This window comes from Typopeltis vanoorti, chromosome 23 (assembly GCF_054136105.1).
Source record: "Typopeltis vanoorti isolate ZY-2024b chromosome 23, IOZ_Tvanoo_1.0, whole genome shotgun sequence".
NCBI classification, from domain to species: Eukaryota; Metazoa; Arthropoda; class Arachnida; order Uropygi; family Thelyphonidae; genus Typopeltis; species Typopeltis vanoorti.
The window spans coordinates 77500079-77519615 of record NC_143571.1 but is presented as its reverse complement, the minus strand read 5'-3'; the positions used below and the strand labels follow the sequence as shown (position 1 = coordinate 77519615).

Below are 19537 nucleotides of genomic sequence, written 5' to 3'. Positions count from 1 at the left end.
TTTGGCAAGAATATAGAAAATAAATATCAAGAAGGTGGCAAAATATTCTGGAGGTTGTTGAAGAAGCTTAGGAATGGAGGAAAGAGTGCTGTAAAAGGAATTAGAGATGATAAAGGTGAAATGAAAACAGGAGAAAAAGATATCCTTGAAGTATGGAGTAATTACTTTGAAAAACTGCTAAATGAAACAAGCAGTGATGACAGCACAGTGATAAAAAACACTGACCAGGCATGCAGTCAGGAATACATATCCATACTTGAAGTAGAAAAAGCCATCAAAGGCTTGAAATGTGGAAAGGCAGCAGGAGTAGATGATATTCGACCAGAAATGCTGAAGTATGGTGGTATAAGAGTCTTACAGTGGCTGCACTGCATAGTTCAGAAAGCCTGGACAGAGGGACGAATTCCCGATGATTGGAGTAGAGCTCTCATAGTACCCATATATAAAAAGGGAAATAAAACTGAATGTGAGAATTACAGAGGTATTTCCCTACTGAGTGTTCCTGGCAAGATCTATGCAAGTATACTTGAGAAACGGTTGAGAAGAATTGTGGAAGAAAAGCTTGGTGAAGAACAAGCTGGATTCAGGCCAAATAGAGGCTGTCAGGATCAGATCTTCACTTTACGACAAATAGTCGAGAAAGCATGGGAATATAACAAAGATCTGTATTTAAGTTTTGTCGATTTGGAAAAGGCATATGACAAGGTGCCAAGAGAGAAGCTATTCAATACGCTGCAGTTATATGGTGTCAATGGGGCATTATATCAAGCAATACTTAGTCTTTATTTGAGTTGTGAGTCTGCAGTTAGAATTGAAGTACAGGAAGATGGTTTAATGTTAAATCTGGTGTAAGACAAGGATGTACGTTATCCCCTCTGTTATTCATTATCTATATGGATCACATTATGAAGGAATGTGGTATTAAACCTGATATCAAAATTGGAGATGTTAATGTCAGCTCTTTGCTTTATGCGGATGATGTTATACTTCTAAATAAATCCGCTACAAGTCTGCAAGATTCTCTGACTAAATTGAATAGCTGTTGTAATAGATATGGTATGAAGGTCAGCAATAAAAAGACAAAGACAGTGAAAATAGGCAGAATCATTGAAAATGTCAACTGTGTTGTGAATGGAAAACCTGTGGAACAAGTAAAACATTTCAGCTACTTAGGCACAATTTTTACTGAAGATGGTAAACTAAATATAGAAATAGACAACAGAATCAGCAAAGCTGGTATCGTGGGAAGTCAATTGAATAAATTCATATGGAATAAGAAAGAAATTAGTCGGAACACTAAATTAGCTGTATACAAGACTATGTTCAAACCAATTTTAATTTATGGATCTGAGAGCTGGGTCAGAAGTAAAACACTTGACCAAAGACTAGAGACCGCAGATATGAGAGTCCTGAGAAAGATTAGAGGCGTGAACAGATGGCATCAATGGCAATATCATATTAAAAATGAGGATATTAGGAAAGAACTTGACATTGTCAGCATCCAGGAATGCGTTAGCAGAGCTAATCTCAGATGGTATGGTCACTTAAATAGAATGGGAGAGGAAAGATTAGCAAAACAAGTGTTCTCTGCCAGGTTGGCAGGAAAACGACCCAGAGGAAGACCAAGATATAGGTGGATTGATACGGTACAAAGTGCCTTAGACGATAGAAATATAAGATCTGATAATGTTGGAGTCTTGACAAGTAACAGACTGATTTGGAGGAAAATTGTAGATAGGAAGTTAGTAATGATGTAATTTTTTCATGTAGTACTGTCATATCCTGTACACCCCTTGAGGGTACATGGCAGGAATTTGATGATGATGATGATGATGTATTTGATTATTTTCATATATACTTCTGATAGCTTTTAGGATATTATTTGGTATTTGTCTTTCTTTTAATATGTTAAATAATATGTTTCTTTTAACTTTGTCAAATGATTTTTCAAAGTCAATAAATGCAATATGTGTTTCTAAATTGTATTCTCTTCTTTTCTCTATTATTAGTTTTAGGCAAAAGGCCGGGTCTATACATGATCGTCCTTTTCTAAATCCATTCTGTAATTCCAAAATAAAGTTTTCGGAATATTTCATTAATTTGCTATTTAAGATTCTGCTATATATTTTGTAACAGGAATTTAGCATACTGATACCTCTATAGTTTTTAGGGTCATTTCTATTAATAATAGAGATGTATAGACAAGAGATTATAGGCAAATTATAGACAATCCCATTGACAGACATCATAGAATCAAGAGGATAACAAGTCATACTAGTCATACTAGATTAAGCCTGAAATTAAACTGCTGAAGTCCTAATCTACCATGGTGTGCAGAGAGAAGATTATTCTTGGTGGGCTTTGCATAATGATTAGTCATGTAATATGCTCCTTCCTGTTTAGGGATTTGCCTAAAATAAGTAAGGCTAATAAAGTCTACTTTATCAGTTTTTTTTATTTTTTATTTTTTTAGATAATCTGGAAAACCATTCTACAAATCAAATATGGAATTTTAAGCCACTTCAGACCTCCAATTAGCAAGGGTAATAGTCACACACTTGTAATGAAATTCACTCGCACCCAAACACAAGCAAATGTCAATTCCCAAAGTTCAAACCCATGGTTGGTGGAGAGCAGATAGCCAACCAAGAGCATTTATGTATAATCAGCCATTTGCCGATCAACTAGGCTGACAAGTAGCTGAATATACATAAGTGCCTTAATGCAGAACCATAGTACTCACACACAGATATGTCATCATCCCTAAACAGGAAGGAGCATATTACATGACTAAGCATTATGCAAAGCCCACCAAGAATAATCTTCTCTCTGCACACCATGGTAGATTAGGACTTGAGCAGTTTAATTTCAGGCTTAATCTAGTATGACTTGTTATCCTCTTGATCCTATGATGTCTGTCAATGGGATTGTCTATATTTTTTTGTCTATAATTTACCTATCTCTGTAGGGAACTGGCAGATGATGGTTGTAGATGCTACTATCTGCGGCCTTGTTTCCTTTGATCCCAACATGGCTTGGATCCAACACAGGTGATTTCTAAGTGCCTGAAGTGAGCTTCTGGAATCAGTATAAAAAAAGCACCATTAGTAGTGTTTCCATTTTATGCAAACTCTACTGCATGAAGCTCAGCAGAATAGTTGGTACATTTTGCTAGGATCTAACCACAGATCCCACTGAAGACTTATTTTGAACAATCTGTATAGACAGTTATAAAATCAATATTCTGCTTTATGCATTTGAAAGAGCTGCTGACAGACAGATGGGAGAGAGTAGAATGTTTTATTAATCTACCTACAATGTTCCCCCTAAGCTGTGCAGCTGCACAGTGATTAACATACTCCCATACAGTTGAAATTTTCTTTTTAAAAAACTGCTGGTTCTAAGTCACTATTTACACAGTTGTTTTTGTTTTCCTTTCCTGGCATTCTACATATTCTAATTAGTTTATCAACTGCTGTTAGGTCATGTGGTTTAGCTGGCTGGTGGGCCTCATTAAGAATGAAATAGGCTGCCTTCCTATTTTCAAACAGATAAGTGATGATGGGCTGGAGCAATTGATTTCCTTATTAGTCATCTAGCAGCAGAAACTTGAAGTTATGTGATATAAATTCAAAGCCCCATATGAAGGTAATGTCATTAAACATTTGTAATGACTTCATTACAAAAAAGACAGTGCTGGACAGTTGTCAGGTCATGTAAAAATTACTATTCAAAGCAGCAGGGTCCACACAGCTGTAAAAAAAATTAGAAGGAATATTGTCTACAGGAGAAACTGCATGATGGAATGCAGTTGTGCTATGGTAGTAGAACATTTAGTGACTGGCTACCTTGATGTCTGGAGCATGCAGTAATTATTCAAAAACCAAAGGGATGTATTGCAGTGTGACAGGTGTTGCACAAATTTTCTCATTCATTTTTGATCACCAGGAAACTGCTCCTTGGTGATGTGCCACACACCAGTCCTAACCAGGTGGTTCAGTTGCAGACTTTTCTGGAGGCTTCAACTCTTTAACACCAGTCACTCTAGACACAATCCATCCATCTCACTGAGGACCTCCACCTCTTATCAGAGACTTTACCTTCTATTATTGTTCTAAAAAATCCTCCTTCCATTTTTTCAATGTGCACAAAGCATATCGAAAGTCCTACTGATCTTTTCTAGCATCCATCCATTTGTCCATCTTTCAGTATAGGAGATCTTCAAGTCTTGTAACATCACATCTTAAAAGCAGCTTTGTCCTACTACAGCCAAAAAATTAATTAGTTACATGAGATAGTCTAGCAGAGATTTTATTTTGGTCATCTGTATGCAGCATATCAGCATCTTTATTAACAATGATGTGCAAGTAACATACAAATACAGTACATTTACAAACATGTACTCAGTCATTTTTACACATTTCGCTAGTATGCAAATAAGCTTATTTCATTTAATGTTATGTAATCTCTCAGGGGATGCTGTAACCTCTAGAGAGTGCATCCCCTAGGTGGCAGATAGGAGAGCCCACCAGATATGATAGGGTGGTCCAAATATATTGAATAAGGACTTATGGACCAACAGGGCAATAAGGAGCAATCATCTTGATTGTAAGAGAAGTGGTGCTCCCACGGTTCCTTCGGCTGGATCTATCCTCTTTTTCTTCTACTATGAGAAAGATCCACTCTCTTTAACCTTTCCTATATGACCTTATCAGCCAACTCTTCTTATTTTATGACCCTTAATGCTAGCAACCTGACATGGAGAACATTAAATTACCTTTAAGCCAGAAGAGAAAGGTAATCAAAATGAATCTATGGAAACTGATGCTGGAATGGAAAACATAAAATGAAAACAATATATAATGCACATAGCAAACTGGAACGTAAGAGGAATAACATATAAAGAAATAGAATTAGATCTAATATTAAATGAAGGAACTATGGGAACTGAAAATTATAATGAACATATAGGAAATGCAACGTCTTTGTGAGGCTATCAGGAAAAAAAGTCTGATGCTTGGAGGGAAAACTGATGGATGCTTCATCTGTCACTTTTTGGTGAAACACAAAACAATGGTCATTCTGTAGCCTGCTTACTCACCTGACCTTGCACCAGAAGACTTTTGTATTCTCCAAATTGAAACTGATGTTGAAAGGCCAACATTTTAAGTTGATTGACTTGATAAAGAAAAAAGAATCACTAGCAGAACTGAGTGGTATCCCGAGAGAAGCATTCCAGAAATGCTGACAGCAGCGTATACAAAAGTAGAGGACAGTACTTTGAAGACAAGGCCAAATAGCTTTTAAGTTAGACAGAAAATTTTTATTTAAAAAGTTTGGGAATTTCCCAGACAAACCTCGTAGATAGCTTCTCACATAGGATGGATATCATGGAAAAGTATTGCTGTCATGTTATTCTTTACTTCCCATAACAGCTGCAAGTGGAACAGTGAACAAATTGTTAGGTCAATACAGAATGTGGAAGAAGGTATTACTTCCAGCATTTACAAAGAATAGGTTATTTTTATTGGGCATGTCCTCCATAGATTTTCTTCTGATGTTAGTGTATGCACTATCCCACAGACTACTGTGGTCATTTAAAACAGGGGTGGCAACTGCAACATGAACTCATAAGTCATCCTGGGAAATATTTGCCCTGGACGGTAGGCAGATGCAGCATCTTTAATAAGAGATCCTACTGAGAAGCAAATAGCAACTACCTCTCAAGGATGGCAACACAAAGACATGCCATACATCCACAAACTGTAGTCTCTTTTCCTCACGTGGCTCCACTAGCATACCAATGATTTCAGCTCTGTCTCAACTCATCATTGTCATACCTTGGCAACACACTGACAATCTATCCCATTATACCGTTTTCTTTCACTCTTCTCAATAACTTCCTGACATTCGACCTTACATACTCCTTATGTCCACTTAAATCATTTGTCCCCACGACCACCTCATGTCCAATGCCTGAATGATTCTGCTCATTCTCCCTCCTGGATAGCAGACCTCATAGATTCTCTCTTTATCTAATTCTCTAACTATGGAATCTCCATACACTGCTTGTTATGATAGGTTTCACGGTATACACTGCTATCCTGGAGCCACTTGTCACCTCATTCCACTAAATGTCTCATATCACTTGCATAGTCCTCATTTCATTTTTAACAACTGTTTCATTGAATCTTGCAATCTGACAATTTCACTCTGTCACTTGTGTAGTCTTGCAACCTCTTGTTCTGCACCATACTTTTGCTTTTACACTCTTGCTTTTGCTGACTTTTTCTTCTACATTCTTTCACTCCCTCAAGTTTCACTAGCTTTCATTTCAGTTTTTATTTCCCTTTTCATATATGAAAAAGATAAAAAAGAGGGATGAATTCCAGATTGGAGCTCTACCTCCAATCTGGAATTCATCCCTCTGTCCAGGCCTTCTGAACTATGCAGTACAGCCACTGCAAGACTTTTATGCCTCCATACTTAAGCATTTCTGGTTGAATATCATCTACTCCAACTGCCTTTCCACATTTCAGGCTTTTGATGGCTTTATCTATTTCAAGTACGGATATGTATTCCTGATTGCATGACTGTTGTTTTTTTACCACTGCTTGTCTCATTTAGCAATTATTCAAAGTAATTACTCCAAATACCAAAGATATTCTTTTTCTGCAGTTTTCATGTCACCTTTATCATCTTCAATTCCTTTTACAGCACTCTTTCCTCCATTTCTGAGCTTTTTCAACAGCCTCCAATATTTTGCTACCTTTTTGATATTTATTTTTTATATTCTTACCAAAGCCTTTCCATGACTTTTGTTTATCTAGTTTTACAAAGTATTTAGCTTCCTTACATTTATCTCTGTATTCTCTAAGAGCACAAGTTAACTTATATGACAGGAACTTTTGAATATGCTTTCTTATTTTCCTGCAATGCCTTTTTAACTTGCTGTGTCCACCACGGAGTTCTGATTTTTCTATCCTTGTAGACAACCTCGCCACATGCCTCTCTGGCTGAATCAATCAATGTTTTCTTCAAGGTTTGTCATTGAATATCCAAGATTTGGTTCCTGTTCTCAAACTCTTTCATTTTTTTCTTGGATAATGTTTGTGAATTTTAGTCTACAGTTCATATCTGAGAGCTGCTGAACTTTTATTTGCTTTCAAACTTTTTACATGTTCTTCTTTTCAGTATGAAATTCAATTTTATCCTACTCAAGACTAAATGGTGATCACTTCCAATTTCCAATCCTCTGTACACTAGTATCCTGCACCAGTAGAAAATATCCCTATCAACAATAACAGTCAATGAGACTTTTCTTATTCCTTGCCTCTTTTGTCCATGTGAATTTGTGCACATTTTTATGCTGGAACATGGTGTTAGTAATAACCAGCCCATGTCCTAAGCAGAAATTAAACAGGTATTTGCCACTATTATTAGCTTTTCTCCAAATTTTCCCAAAATATTTTTGTGTCTGACAATCATTTCCTACTCTGCTATTTAGATCCCCAACAAGGAGGTGTAGGCACCAGGGAGGAGGATCATCCCCTTTCGAGTCATCAGAATTCAAGGAGAACTGGCCTACCAGTCTGGAACTCAGGGGATTGGGTGCCGTAGGTGCCGGGGGGGGGGGGCCTTTCAAGTGATCAGAATTCAAGAAGAACCGGCCTACCCATCCGGAACTCGGGGAGGGGGCCTAGTAAAATATAATATTAATGCTTAAATGACTTATTTAGAATGAGTGGTCCCAAATTGTCTAATTTAAGTTAGATTAATATCTACAAGTTCAAACTGGAGAGCAACTACAATTGAAGCAATTCAAAACATCAGTAAAACATAAGGTCACAATGCTAAGAAGGAAACAGAGCGCTGAGCGCTGCCTTTGACTGGTTCAAAAAAAAGTCAGAGAAGTGTTTATTCTCAGAGCTCAACCTTGCTCAATTAACACCAGAACAAATTAGCTTAAGCAGTTACTCTTTCAAGAAGTTCTGATGCAGGAAAATTCTTTTTCCATGCACAGTACGGGTACTCCTCGACTTAAGATGGGGGTTACGTTCCAACGTCTCCGACATAAGTCAAGGACTTTTTTTTTAATTCTTGATTTGTCTGATTTCAATTATATTTTCATAAATTAGGTTTATATTTAACTTTAAGCGGTTAAAAATATATAAACTTACATAAACGTTTATAAATTATTTATTAGCACATACATAAATAAATAAATACAAAATTAAGAAAGAAAAATTTAATAAAAAAATACATAAACACATCAAAAATGGTGCATTTCTGAAATTCCTTTAAATATTAGTTAACATAAACAAAAAACTTATTAACGACGTCTTTAATTAAACAGGTGAGTTATTGTAACTCATTTGGATGATATGGTTATTTCTCGCGATCAGGAGTAGTATTTTTAATCAGAAAATTGGTTAATGTTGTCTGTTGGGGTTTTTTTTTTTTCCTTTTCTTCTTCACGTATTTCGTGATAATATCTGACTGCTTCTTGACTTTGGCGAAGCAATCAATGTCTTGATCCATATTTTCAAGTAGCTGAAGTCCTTGATTTAGTTTAGAAAATATTTCAGCTAATCCTTTTACAGTAAAATTTTTTAATGAATTCTCTTTTTCATCTTCTTCATTATTCCTGTCTTCTTATACAACTCTTTCATTTCGGAAAATCAAGTCTTGATCAGTCAGTTCACCTTCTATATCGGTAATATTGATTTCTAGATCCAGTTTTCTGCAATTTCAACAATTTCTTCACCAATTTGTTCTAACATACTATGCTCATTGTACTCTCCGAGCGTCCCCTGCATTAGTAACTTCTTCAAAATTCCTCTTCCTCGCATATATTGTTCCAATACTTCCTTCCATGAAGTTCCAATGTTCTAGATACATTGGTTAATATCGTAATTTTTCCAAAAATCGCATAATGTTGTAGCATCGTTGTCCATTGCTGTTATTGCTTGAGAAAATGTAGTTTTCAGATAATATGCCTTGAATGTAGCAATCGAATATATTGGGCGGAAGATACATCACATTTATATTTCCATTCAAATCGCCAATGTGAAGAGGATGTCCTGGAGCATTGTCAAGCAGCAACAGAATTTTAAAAGGAATGTTTTTTTCAGAACTAGTTTAAGAACTAGTCTTCGAATAAAACGATTATCATCTAAGCCTTAGGATTACTCCTGTGGTAAACCAGCAATAAATTCTTGTCAATGTTTTTCAAAGCTCTGGGGTTTTGTGAATGGTAAACAAGAAATGGTTTTAATTTAAAACAAGCAGCATTTCCTCCAAGAAGAAGCATAACCCTATCTTTAAATGCCTTAAAACCAGGCACCGATGTAGCTTCTCTATAAAAGGAAGTTCATTCATCTACGTTAAAAATCTGCTCTAGCAAATAGCCTTCATCTTTTATCATCTTTTTCTTGAAAATTTTGGCAGTTTCAAAATCTGAACTAGCAGCTTCTGCCGTTATTCGCATGTTATATAAGTAAAATCGGCTTTTGAATCAATAAAAGCAACTTTTACTAGCGTTAAATGTATGCTCGCCGTATTTATCTTCTTGTTTCCTAAAATTGTCAAATACTGCAATGCGTATACAAAAGCAATGTGATATATGTATGTATATACTGGTGACAAAGTTAAATTAGAGAATTTTTAATAATAATTTTTGGTCGTCATAAGTCGAGGACTACCTGTATACAATTCAATATTGGCATTATCCAATGATTACTTGTTTCAACTGATGGTTCACTTTCTGCATAGATAATGCATCATCAGCAATGAAGAGGCTTTACAGTTTATCACAGACGGATCATTCCAACTGTAATAAATCATTCACCAAAAGATTCGTTACAACTGGAAGAAATTGCAAAGGAAATTTGTTTTGCATTAATAAATGCAAATATTTTAAAAGTGATTTTTTTTATTTATTTATTTTCAAAGACAAATATCTACTTACATCTTTCTACAAGATGTTCTCTTAAGAGGTAATAAAAAAGTTCATCCTAAAAAAATAAAATAAGTTATTAGAAAATTCATACACACATATAGAATCATCTGAAAGAAAAGATTTATCTCAAGTCTTCAATCAAAACCCTATTATGCAAAGAAATTCCCATAGATTACCTGCAAGAATTATCATATGTCAATCAAACAATTTAACATTTAATATTATAAATGGATATCTAGGCTCAGGTACCAGTTAATATTCATGCTAAAAATTTAATCAAACGAATAGAACACAAAGAAATAATTAAACAGCAGGTTAATTGTTCTGCTATTTTGTCTGTCACAGAGACATCTTCATCAGGAATATAATATTAAAATTGTAATAACACACGAAACAATAAATGGAAGACATCAGACTGTTTAAAGACTAAGGTTTAATGAGGGGCACCTTCTCTGGGTGTGCTGTTCACTAGCCTTAGCTGATGGACAAGAGGCCTAAGAATTAAAGGAAGTTTAACACAACCATATCTATTAAGATTGGAACAGTTTTTTAAATCTTTGATTGCAATGTTGAGAGAAGGAGGATGATGCAAAAGCTTATATATTTATTACTTGTGTGGGTGGGTGGGATTTCTGTAAACTGAGAAAAAAAAACAGGCTGCCATTAAAAGACGTGATTAGAGTATCTAAAAAAAAGGCAGGAAATTGTTATTTCCTTTTTCTATAATTTGTTACATATTTTAGGTAACAAACTCAAAATAAACAATCAGTGGATAACCCAAGAAATCCTAACCACAATAGAGGAAAAAAGAGGCCAAGATACTTGTAAACCAAAAAACAACAAATTAAATTATAAAGGAATTCTCAGCAAAACAGTAACAATGATAAACAAGAGAGAGGTATGGGAATGCTAGAAGACAAGAGGATGGAAACAGTAGTAGGAGAGAGAGAATGAGAGGGGGATATGGGAGTGCTAGAAGAGGAGAGAATGGAAACAGTAGGAGAGAGGGAATGAGAGAGATGTATGGGAGTGATAGAAGAGGAGAGAGAATGGAAACAGTAGGAGAGAGGGAATGAGAGAGATGTATGGGAATGAAAGAAGAGGAGAGAATGGAAACAATAGGAGCGAGGAAATGGTAAGAGGTATAATGTATGGTGACTCAATGATCCGTGGTGTTCAAGATAGGATGCGTGAGGAGTGTTTGCCAGGAGGAACAATAAAAAGGGTGGCTATGGCAATTAAGAGAGGTGAAAGGGTGGATGAGATGATTGTGATGGTAGGAATGAATGACTTGAGTGGTAATGTAAGTCGGGCAGCGAGAGATATGAGATTTTTGCTTGAGACTGTACGGAAGGAGACAGAGAGAGGAAAAATAGTGTGCGTGTTGCCTAGGTATGATAATGATGAGCTGAGCAGAAGGGGGGTGATATTGAATGGCATAATAGCGAGAATGTGTGACAAGAGAGGACTGGTATATGTGGATGCTTGGAGTGCGTTTGAGGAAAGAGAGGAATTGTATGCAAGAGACCATTTACATTTGAATGAGGAAGGACGTAGGCATCTGGAGAGATTGCTGTTCTGAACGAGTCAGTGTGTCCCAGGGAGGATGATAGCAGGGGTGGCCTCTTGTGGGAATGGATACTTGGGAGAAGGGAGACGATGTCAGGTAACACTGAGCCCAGTGGAGTCTAGAAGGGATAATGCTGGGTATAGAAACAATGGCATTTATATGCTTTATACTAATGCCAGGAGTATCCGGAATAAGGGAGAGGAATTGGTGGCACAGATAGCATCAGCCTGGCCAAAAATTATTACGATCACTGAGACGTGGTTGACAGAAAGGGATATAACAACAGGAATAGAAGTCGCCGGGTATAGCATTTTTCGTTAGGATAGAAGAGGAAAGCGTGGTAGTGGGGTACTGCTTATGATAAGTGATGACTTATGTCCTCTAAGAGTGGAGGCTTTGGAAGGAAGTGAGACAAATGATTTTGAGAGCGTATGGTGTGAAGTAGAGGTAGGCAAGACAGGATATTTAGTGGGGTGTTGCTACAGACCCAGAAGCACAGAGGATGGGGACCAGGAGATGTTTAGACAGCTAAGTTTGGCAAGTGCAAAAAGAATGATTGTTATGGGAGATTTTAACTACAGTAGTATAGATTGGAGAGAGGAAGATGCATGTAGCAATAGGGGAATCGAATTTCTAGAATTCTTGAGGGACAAATGTCTTAGGCAACATGCAACAGAGGGAACAAGAGGTTCAAAAGTTTCGGATTTGGTTATGGCATCAGAAGAGTTGATAATAACTGAGTTGACATCTCTCCCACCAGTTGGAGAGAGTGACCATATGGTTTTGACTTGGAAAATAGTAGAGGGCCAGACAGATGGCTGTGTTTTCAGAGAGCTCTCGAAAGCTAAGTACAATTTTGAGTAAAAATTAGAATATAGGTTAAAATCATAACGTAATATTGCCTAATTTTGGTAGCTTGTTGTGTCCGTGGGATTTTGGTGTGAATTACGTTATTTAATTTAGTATATAACGTTACGTTTCATAGATTTGAATATGGCGGCAGTGAGACGCAAGATAATGGCGTACAAAAATACGACGGCATTGTTCAAAAACTATAATGTGAGAGAGTTTGTCCAATGTGATGTGTGTGTGGGATGTATGCATTCCCGAATGAGGCTGGAATTTGGATTGAAAGTGATAGTGGTGGGAGAATGTGCAGAAAGTGTAAGCAAAGTGAGGAGTTGAAGTATGTGTCAGGTAGTGAGATAGTTATGGTTGAAGAAAGCCAGAATGTGAGTGAAAATAGTGGCTTGATAGAGAATTGCGATGTACAAGATGGCAATGAGAGCGGTGATCTAAGAAAGAGTGAAAGCAACCATACTGAGAGAGAAAATGGTTTAAATGATAAAAATAATGAGGAATTGTTTGTAGGAAGTGAGATCGCTAAGTTGCACGCAGTGATACAAAATGCGCAGCGGCAATTAGAGCACCTGCAAAACTCTTCCCAGAGTGATTCGGCTAACGTAAAAAAACAGTGCAAGAATGAGAGAGTTTCTGAAATGAAGGAGAGAGTGTTGTATGGTGACTCGTTATTAAGAGGGGTGATAGATGGCAGTGTAACTAAATCGTACTTAGCGGGTGCGAAATTTAAGGATGTAAGTGAGTATTAGAGTGCAAAAACAGAGGGTGAAAGAATTAATAATTGTGGTGGGTACGAATGAATTGAAAGGTGATAAATTTTTTATGAGAGAGGACTTGAAAGTATTGTTAAAGGTAGCGAAAGAAAAGAGTGACAGAGTTAGAATGGTTAGTCTGTTGCCGCGGTATGACAGAGAGGAGTTTAGGAGGAGGGCCATAATCGCAAATGACATTATGCGTAGGTTATGCAGACGGTGTGGTGTGGAATTCGTGGACGTGTGGAATGAGTTTGAAGGGCGAAAGGACTTATACAAGATGGATGGCCTGCATTTGAATGGACTTGGTGTGCGGAGACTGGAAAGAGTGTTGCTGAATGAAGTGAAAATGGATGTGCAAAACCAGGGAAACTAGAACTACCAAGGAGGGGGGGGGGGAATGGATATGCAGTCATCAGTGAGACAGATGAGTGTAAGAATGTATATAATGTACCCGAGCCAGCACTAAGGACAAAAAATGGGAATGGGTCATTTAAAATAACGCATCAATATAGGGATGGGACTAAGGGATCACTGCATTTCATGTATACTAATGCCAGGAGTATTAGGAACAAGAAGGAAGAATTTTTGGCCTTGATTGGCTCTTCCTGGCCACAGGTTATTGGCATTAGTGAAACATGGCTGACGGAAGAAGATATAGTTAGTGGGATAGAATGTGTAGGTTATAGTGTGTTTATTGGCTCTTCCTGGCCACAGGTTATTGGCATTAGTGAAACATGGCTGACGGAAGAAGATATAGTTAGTGGGATAGAATGTGTAGGTTATAGCGTGTTTAGGAGGGACAGAGAGAATAAAATGGGGGAGGGGTATTACTGATGATAGCTGATGAACTGCAGCCAAGGAGAATTGAAGTTGTATCGCAGGATAGTGAAAGGAGCTCATTTGAGGCTATTTGGTGTGAGATTGAGACTGGCAGAATAAAATATACAGTTGGGTGCTGCTATAGACCAGGTGATGGAATAGATGGTGGAGATAGTATGCATAGGGAAATTGATGAAATGAGTGGAAGGAGGGTAATTATTATGGGGGATTTCAAGTATGGTAACATTGATTGGAAGGAGGAGAGGACACATGTGAGGAAGGAAAAGGATTTTATTCAATTATTAAGGGATAACTATCTGAGACAGCATGTAATTGAAAATACTAGGGGAATGAGAGTGCTTGACCTGGTAATAGCATCTGAGAATTTGACTGTAATGAATATGACCATGTTGCCACCTATTGGTGAGAGTGATCATAAGGTCTTGACCTGGGAAGTGGAAGGTGTGGAATTTTCGATTAAGACAGGGTATATGTGGAATTACTGTGCTGGCAAGTATGACAAGCTTAGGAGATTGCTTGGATCAGTGCCATGGCATGTACAACTGCAAGGGCCGGACGTCGATAGAGCATGGGAAGTGGTCAAGGAGCATTTACAGGAGGTAATGGCTGATTGTATACCTAGGGTCCGAATAGTAAAACAAGTAGGGGTTAAATGGATGAATAACACCATTAAGCTTGAGCTGCAAAAAAAGAAACAACTGTCTAGGGAATTTAAAGAAAGAGATGACCTGCAGGCACACGAACGGTATAAATTGCAGGCCAGAAAGGTAACGAGTGTGGTAAAAAAAGCAAAAGCGGATTATGAAAGGAAACTAGCTTTGCAAGCAAAAGAGAATCCCAAACAGTTCTTTCAATATGCTGCAAGCAAGAAAAAAACTGTACACGGCAAAATGATTTTAAGGAATGACGATGGTAAGGAGGTCACTGAATCAGTCGATATAGTGGAGTTACTGAGCGCGCACTTTGCAAAAGCATATCATCCAGGTGGTGACATTGAAAAAATGAAGGAACCATTAGTTTATACGGGAATAGTGATAAATGAAGTGGAGGTGACTAGTCTATTACAGAATCTTAATGTGAACACATCTGTGGGATGGGATGGTATACCGGCACGGATCTTGCGTGAAGCGTCTAAAGAATTATCAGTGCCCTTGACCATGTTGTTTAATCTGAGTCTCAGGTCTGGTTTAGTCCCGAAGGTGTGAAAAGAGGGGAAAATAGTTTCACTGCATAAAGGAGGATCCAAGACTACGGTTGCAAATTACCGACCGATCAGCATATCAGGAGTCGTTGTCAAGGTCTTAGAGAAAGTAGTCAAGGGAAAAATACAGGAATGGATTGATGAAAATGAGATACTGTACAGGGGACAGCATGGCTTTGTGAAGGGTAGATCATGCTTTAGTAACTTGCTCAAGTTTTATAACAAGGTGACGGCTGAACTGGATAAGGGAAATGGGTTTACAGTGATACTGCTGGATCTGGCAAAGGCATTTGACAGGATACCACATGGAATACTAATCCGTAAACTACAACATATGGGAATGGATATAGGATTGGTGAGATGGATAGGTGGTTGGTTGATGGAGAGATATCAAAGAGTAGTTTATTCAGGAGTAGAGTCCAAAAGACGGCATGTGACTAGTGGTGTGCCGCAGGGTTCTGTTCTTGGACCACTGCTGTTTAATCTGTTCATTAACGATGTAGGGAAGGATCTAAGTGGAACAATTCATTTGTTCGCTGATGATGCAAAGTTGGGTAGGGCAATAGCGAATGCAGAAGATGTCAAAGTCTTGCAGGATGACTTAGATAGATTGGAGTTCTGGGCTAAGGAGAATGGATGTCAATTTAATGCGACAAAATGTAAGGTTATGCATTTTGGGGTGAAAAGATTAGCAGCAGTATACCACATTGGTGGAACTGTACTCCAAGAGATTGATGAGGCCAATGACTTGGGAGTGTTGGTGGATAGGGAGATGAAGTTTAGGGGGCACATTGCAAAAGTAGCTAAATCAGCTCATCAACTTACTTGGTTGTTGAAAAATACCTTGACGAGCAGAGACAAGCAAGTTATTGTACCTCTGTACCGAGCCTTGATAAGACCTCATCTCGACTACTGTGCCCAGATTTGGCCACCTCGGTTCCTTCTTGATGGGGAGGAGGTGGAGAGGATCTAGAGGCGAGTGACTAAGATGATAACAGGTCTATGGAATGAACCATATGAGAACAGGTTGAAGATTTGTGGGTTGCAGAAACTAGTTGATAGGCGGAGGAGGTGAGATATGATTGAGACATTCAAATTGCTAAAGGGATTCTATAGGATTAATTCAGAGGATATTTTTGAGATCCGGACTGGTGGTGGGAGAACTAGGGGACACCTATGGAAGCTGGGCAAGAGTGTGGTTAGCAGGGGTGTTAGAGCTGGGTTCTTTACTTTTAGAGTGGTAAATGAGTGGAATAAGCTGTCAGAGTCTGTTGTGGGTGCTATGACGGTGAACGAGTTCAAGACAAGGTATGATAGATACTGTGAGAATGTAATCGCATAGTTGTGTGGACATGATGTTTAGGGCCTCCCTCGATGAGTCTAAGGACTCCTGGAGTCGCCCTAAATAATAATAATAATAATAATAAAATGAATAGACATGCAGGAGTATCAAAGAGACGGGAACTTATGTGGAATTATAAGGCAGGTGATTATAATAGTCCTAGACGTCAACTTCGGGAAGTTTCATGGAGGGAGGAATTGGAAGGCCGGGATATCATTAGTGCGTGGGAAATTGTGAAAGAATATTTGTTATCAGCAATGGTAAGTTGTATACCACGAGTGAAGAAGAGGACGCAATTTGGAGTAAAGTGGATGACAAACAATATTAAACAGGAATTGCATGTGAAAAAGAGGCTGTGGAAGAGATATAAGGAGACAGGTGAAGAGAAGATGCATGAGGAATATAAGACAGGCCAGAAGAGTGACTAGTGTGGTAAGGAAAGCGACATTTCCTAGGAAATCCTAGGAAATGTAGGAGGACACTGCTCCACCATACACAACTCTCTGATACCTATCAGAGATAGGTATCAGAGAGTTGTGTATGGTGGAGCAGTTTCCAGGAGGTAGAGGGTTACAAGTGGGGTCCCACAGGGCTCAGTACTAGGACCTATATTGTTTAACCTTTATATCAATGACATAGCCAGTGGACTGCAGGGGGATATTCAGTTGTTTGCGGATGATGCAAAGCTGGGAAGGATTATTAATAATAGTGCAGATGTGGTAGCCCTGCAAGAGGATTTAAATAAGCTAGATAGATGGGCAAATGAATGGGGGGTGTCAGTTTAATGCAGCAAAATGTAAGGTCTTGAAGTTTGAGAAACATCGATGGGATGCTGCATACTCTATGGGAGGAGTTATACTGGAGGAAGTAGGAGAGACAAGAGATCCGGGGTTGATGATTGATAGAAACCTGAAGTTTAGGGGACATATTGCAAAGGTGGTGAAGGTAACACAGAGGATTGCTGCAATTATGAGAAGGACACTGATCTGCAGAGATAAGAGGGTTATCATTCCGTTGTATAAGTCTTTGATCAAACCACACTTGGACTATTGCTCTCAGATTTGGTCCCCAGGATTTGAAGGGGATAAATTAACTGTGGAAAGGATACAAAGACGGTTTCAGGACTGTACAAGGATAGTTATGAGGATTGGCTGAGAGAATGTGGACTGCAGAGTTTGGTGGATAGAAGAAGGAGAGGTGATATGATTGAGACTTTTAAACTGTTGAGAGGTGGTTACAGGTTTGACACTGGGAAGTTCTTTCGCTTGGTTGAACAGCGGGAAGGAGTGATGACAAGAGGCCATCCCTGGAAGTTACGAAAGGAAACTGTGAGCAAGAGGGTAAGGAGTGGTTTCTTTGTGTGGAGGGTGGTTGAGCCGTGGAATGCATTGCCTGATGGAGTGGTGGGAGCGAGAACGGTCAATGAGTTTAAAGAGTGGTATGATAGACTTTGTGTTTCTCAGGGGGGGGACCTCCCCTCGATGAGTCTTGACAGACTTTATGTCTTAGGAAGGACCTCCCACGATGAGTCTTTTGACTCCATGGAGGCCTGAATAATAATAATAATAATAATAAATAATAATAACAAGATGACTGAAACTGGGGATATTGAAGAGAATTTCGAAAACCAATAGAAGAAAACGATTGCCCAAAAAAGCTTAAAAGAAGAAGTTAGATATGCAATAAAACAAATGAAAAACAATAAAGCACCAGGTATTGATACTATCCCTATTGAACTATGGTCACATGGAGACATCCATAGAATATTTAACAATCCTATTCAACAAAATACTAGAAACAGGAGAGATACCAAATGACTGGAGAACAGAAAGATCATCCCAATATACAAGAAAGGAGATAAAAGAGATAGCAGAAATTACAGACCATTCAATTTACTCTCTCACACCTATAAAACATTCGTAAGAATTATACAAAAGAGATTAAAAAGCACCTATGAATTGATAGGCACAAAACAAGCTGGTTTTCGAGGAAACTATTCAACAACAGACCAGATTTTCACATTGCACCAATTAGCAGAACTCAACTGGGAAGACCATAAAGAACTATATTGTTGTTTTGTGGACGTTAAACAAGCTTTTGATAGTAATCAATAGAGAAATTTTCTTAAATTCTACTAGAAAAAGCAACAGATAAATATATAATACAATTTTTGATAAAATATTACTCTAAGACAAATGCAATAATTAAAAAGGACACACTCACAACAGAACCGACAGAGATCCAAAAAGGAGTAATGTAAGGATGTCCACTATCCCCATGCCTATTCAACATATATCTAGAAGAACTTGTAAAGAATGCAATAGATAATGAGCCTGGAATCAATATCAATGATCTAAATATAAATAATATCAAATATGCAGATGATCTTGTTCTTATTGCAAGAACCCCAAATGAATTACAATGATTGATAAACAAACTAAACAACACCTGTAAGATATTATAATTATTAAGAGAGACCTCCAGGGAGTTAGAGACTCATCGAGGGAGGCCACATACTACACACACCAGCTATCATACTTATTCTTGAATTCATTCTCACTGCTTGCACTCACAACATCCAATGAAAATCCATTCCAATCATGCACCACCCTATGAGAGAAAAATCTAGCAGCCTTCATTCTCAGCTTCCAAGGATACCCTCACATCCTTTCTCCACCCTCCATAAATTGAAAAATGTCATCAATTGAAATCCTGTATGACCTTTTCAGAAATTTGCAGTCTCAATCATATATGACATGGTAATAAATATACAAAAGTGATGAAAATAGGGAGGAATAAAACTAACATCTCAGTCACCCTAAATGGAGAACAGATAGAACAAGTAGATAACTTCATATATCTTGGATCAAAACTAACAGAAACAATAGAAATACTCGAAACAATCAAACACAGAATAGCAATAGGATGGACCACCATAGGAAAATTACAGAAAATCTCGAAAACAAGCAAGGTATCTAAACAAGCCAAAATTAAATTATATGAATCA

General features: G+C 37.9%; 1 protein-coding gene across 1 annotated transcript in view; it reads right to left on the bottom strand.

Moving 5' to 3' along the window:
• The window catches only part of LOC150094013 (uncharacterized), a 286529-nt gene that overhangs the window by 186692 nt on the left and 80300 nt on the right, over positions 1-19537 (bottom strand). Inside the window, exon 4 of the mRNA XM_090412937.1 lies at positions 9971-10016. Coding sequence (XP_090269063.1) covers positions 9971-10016 — 46 coding nt within the window. The remainder of the gene's footprint in view (positions 1-9970; positions 10017-19537) is intronic.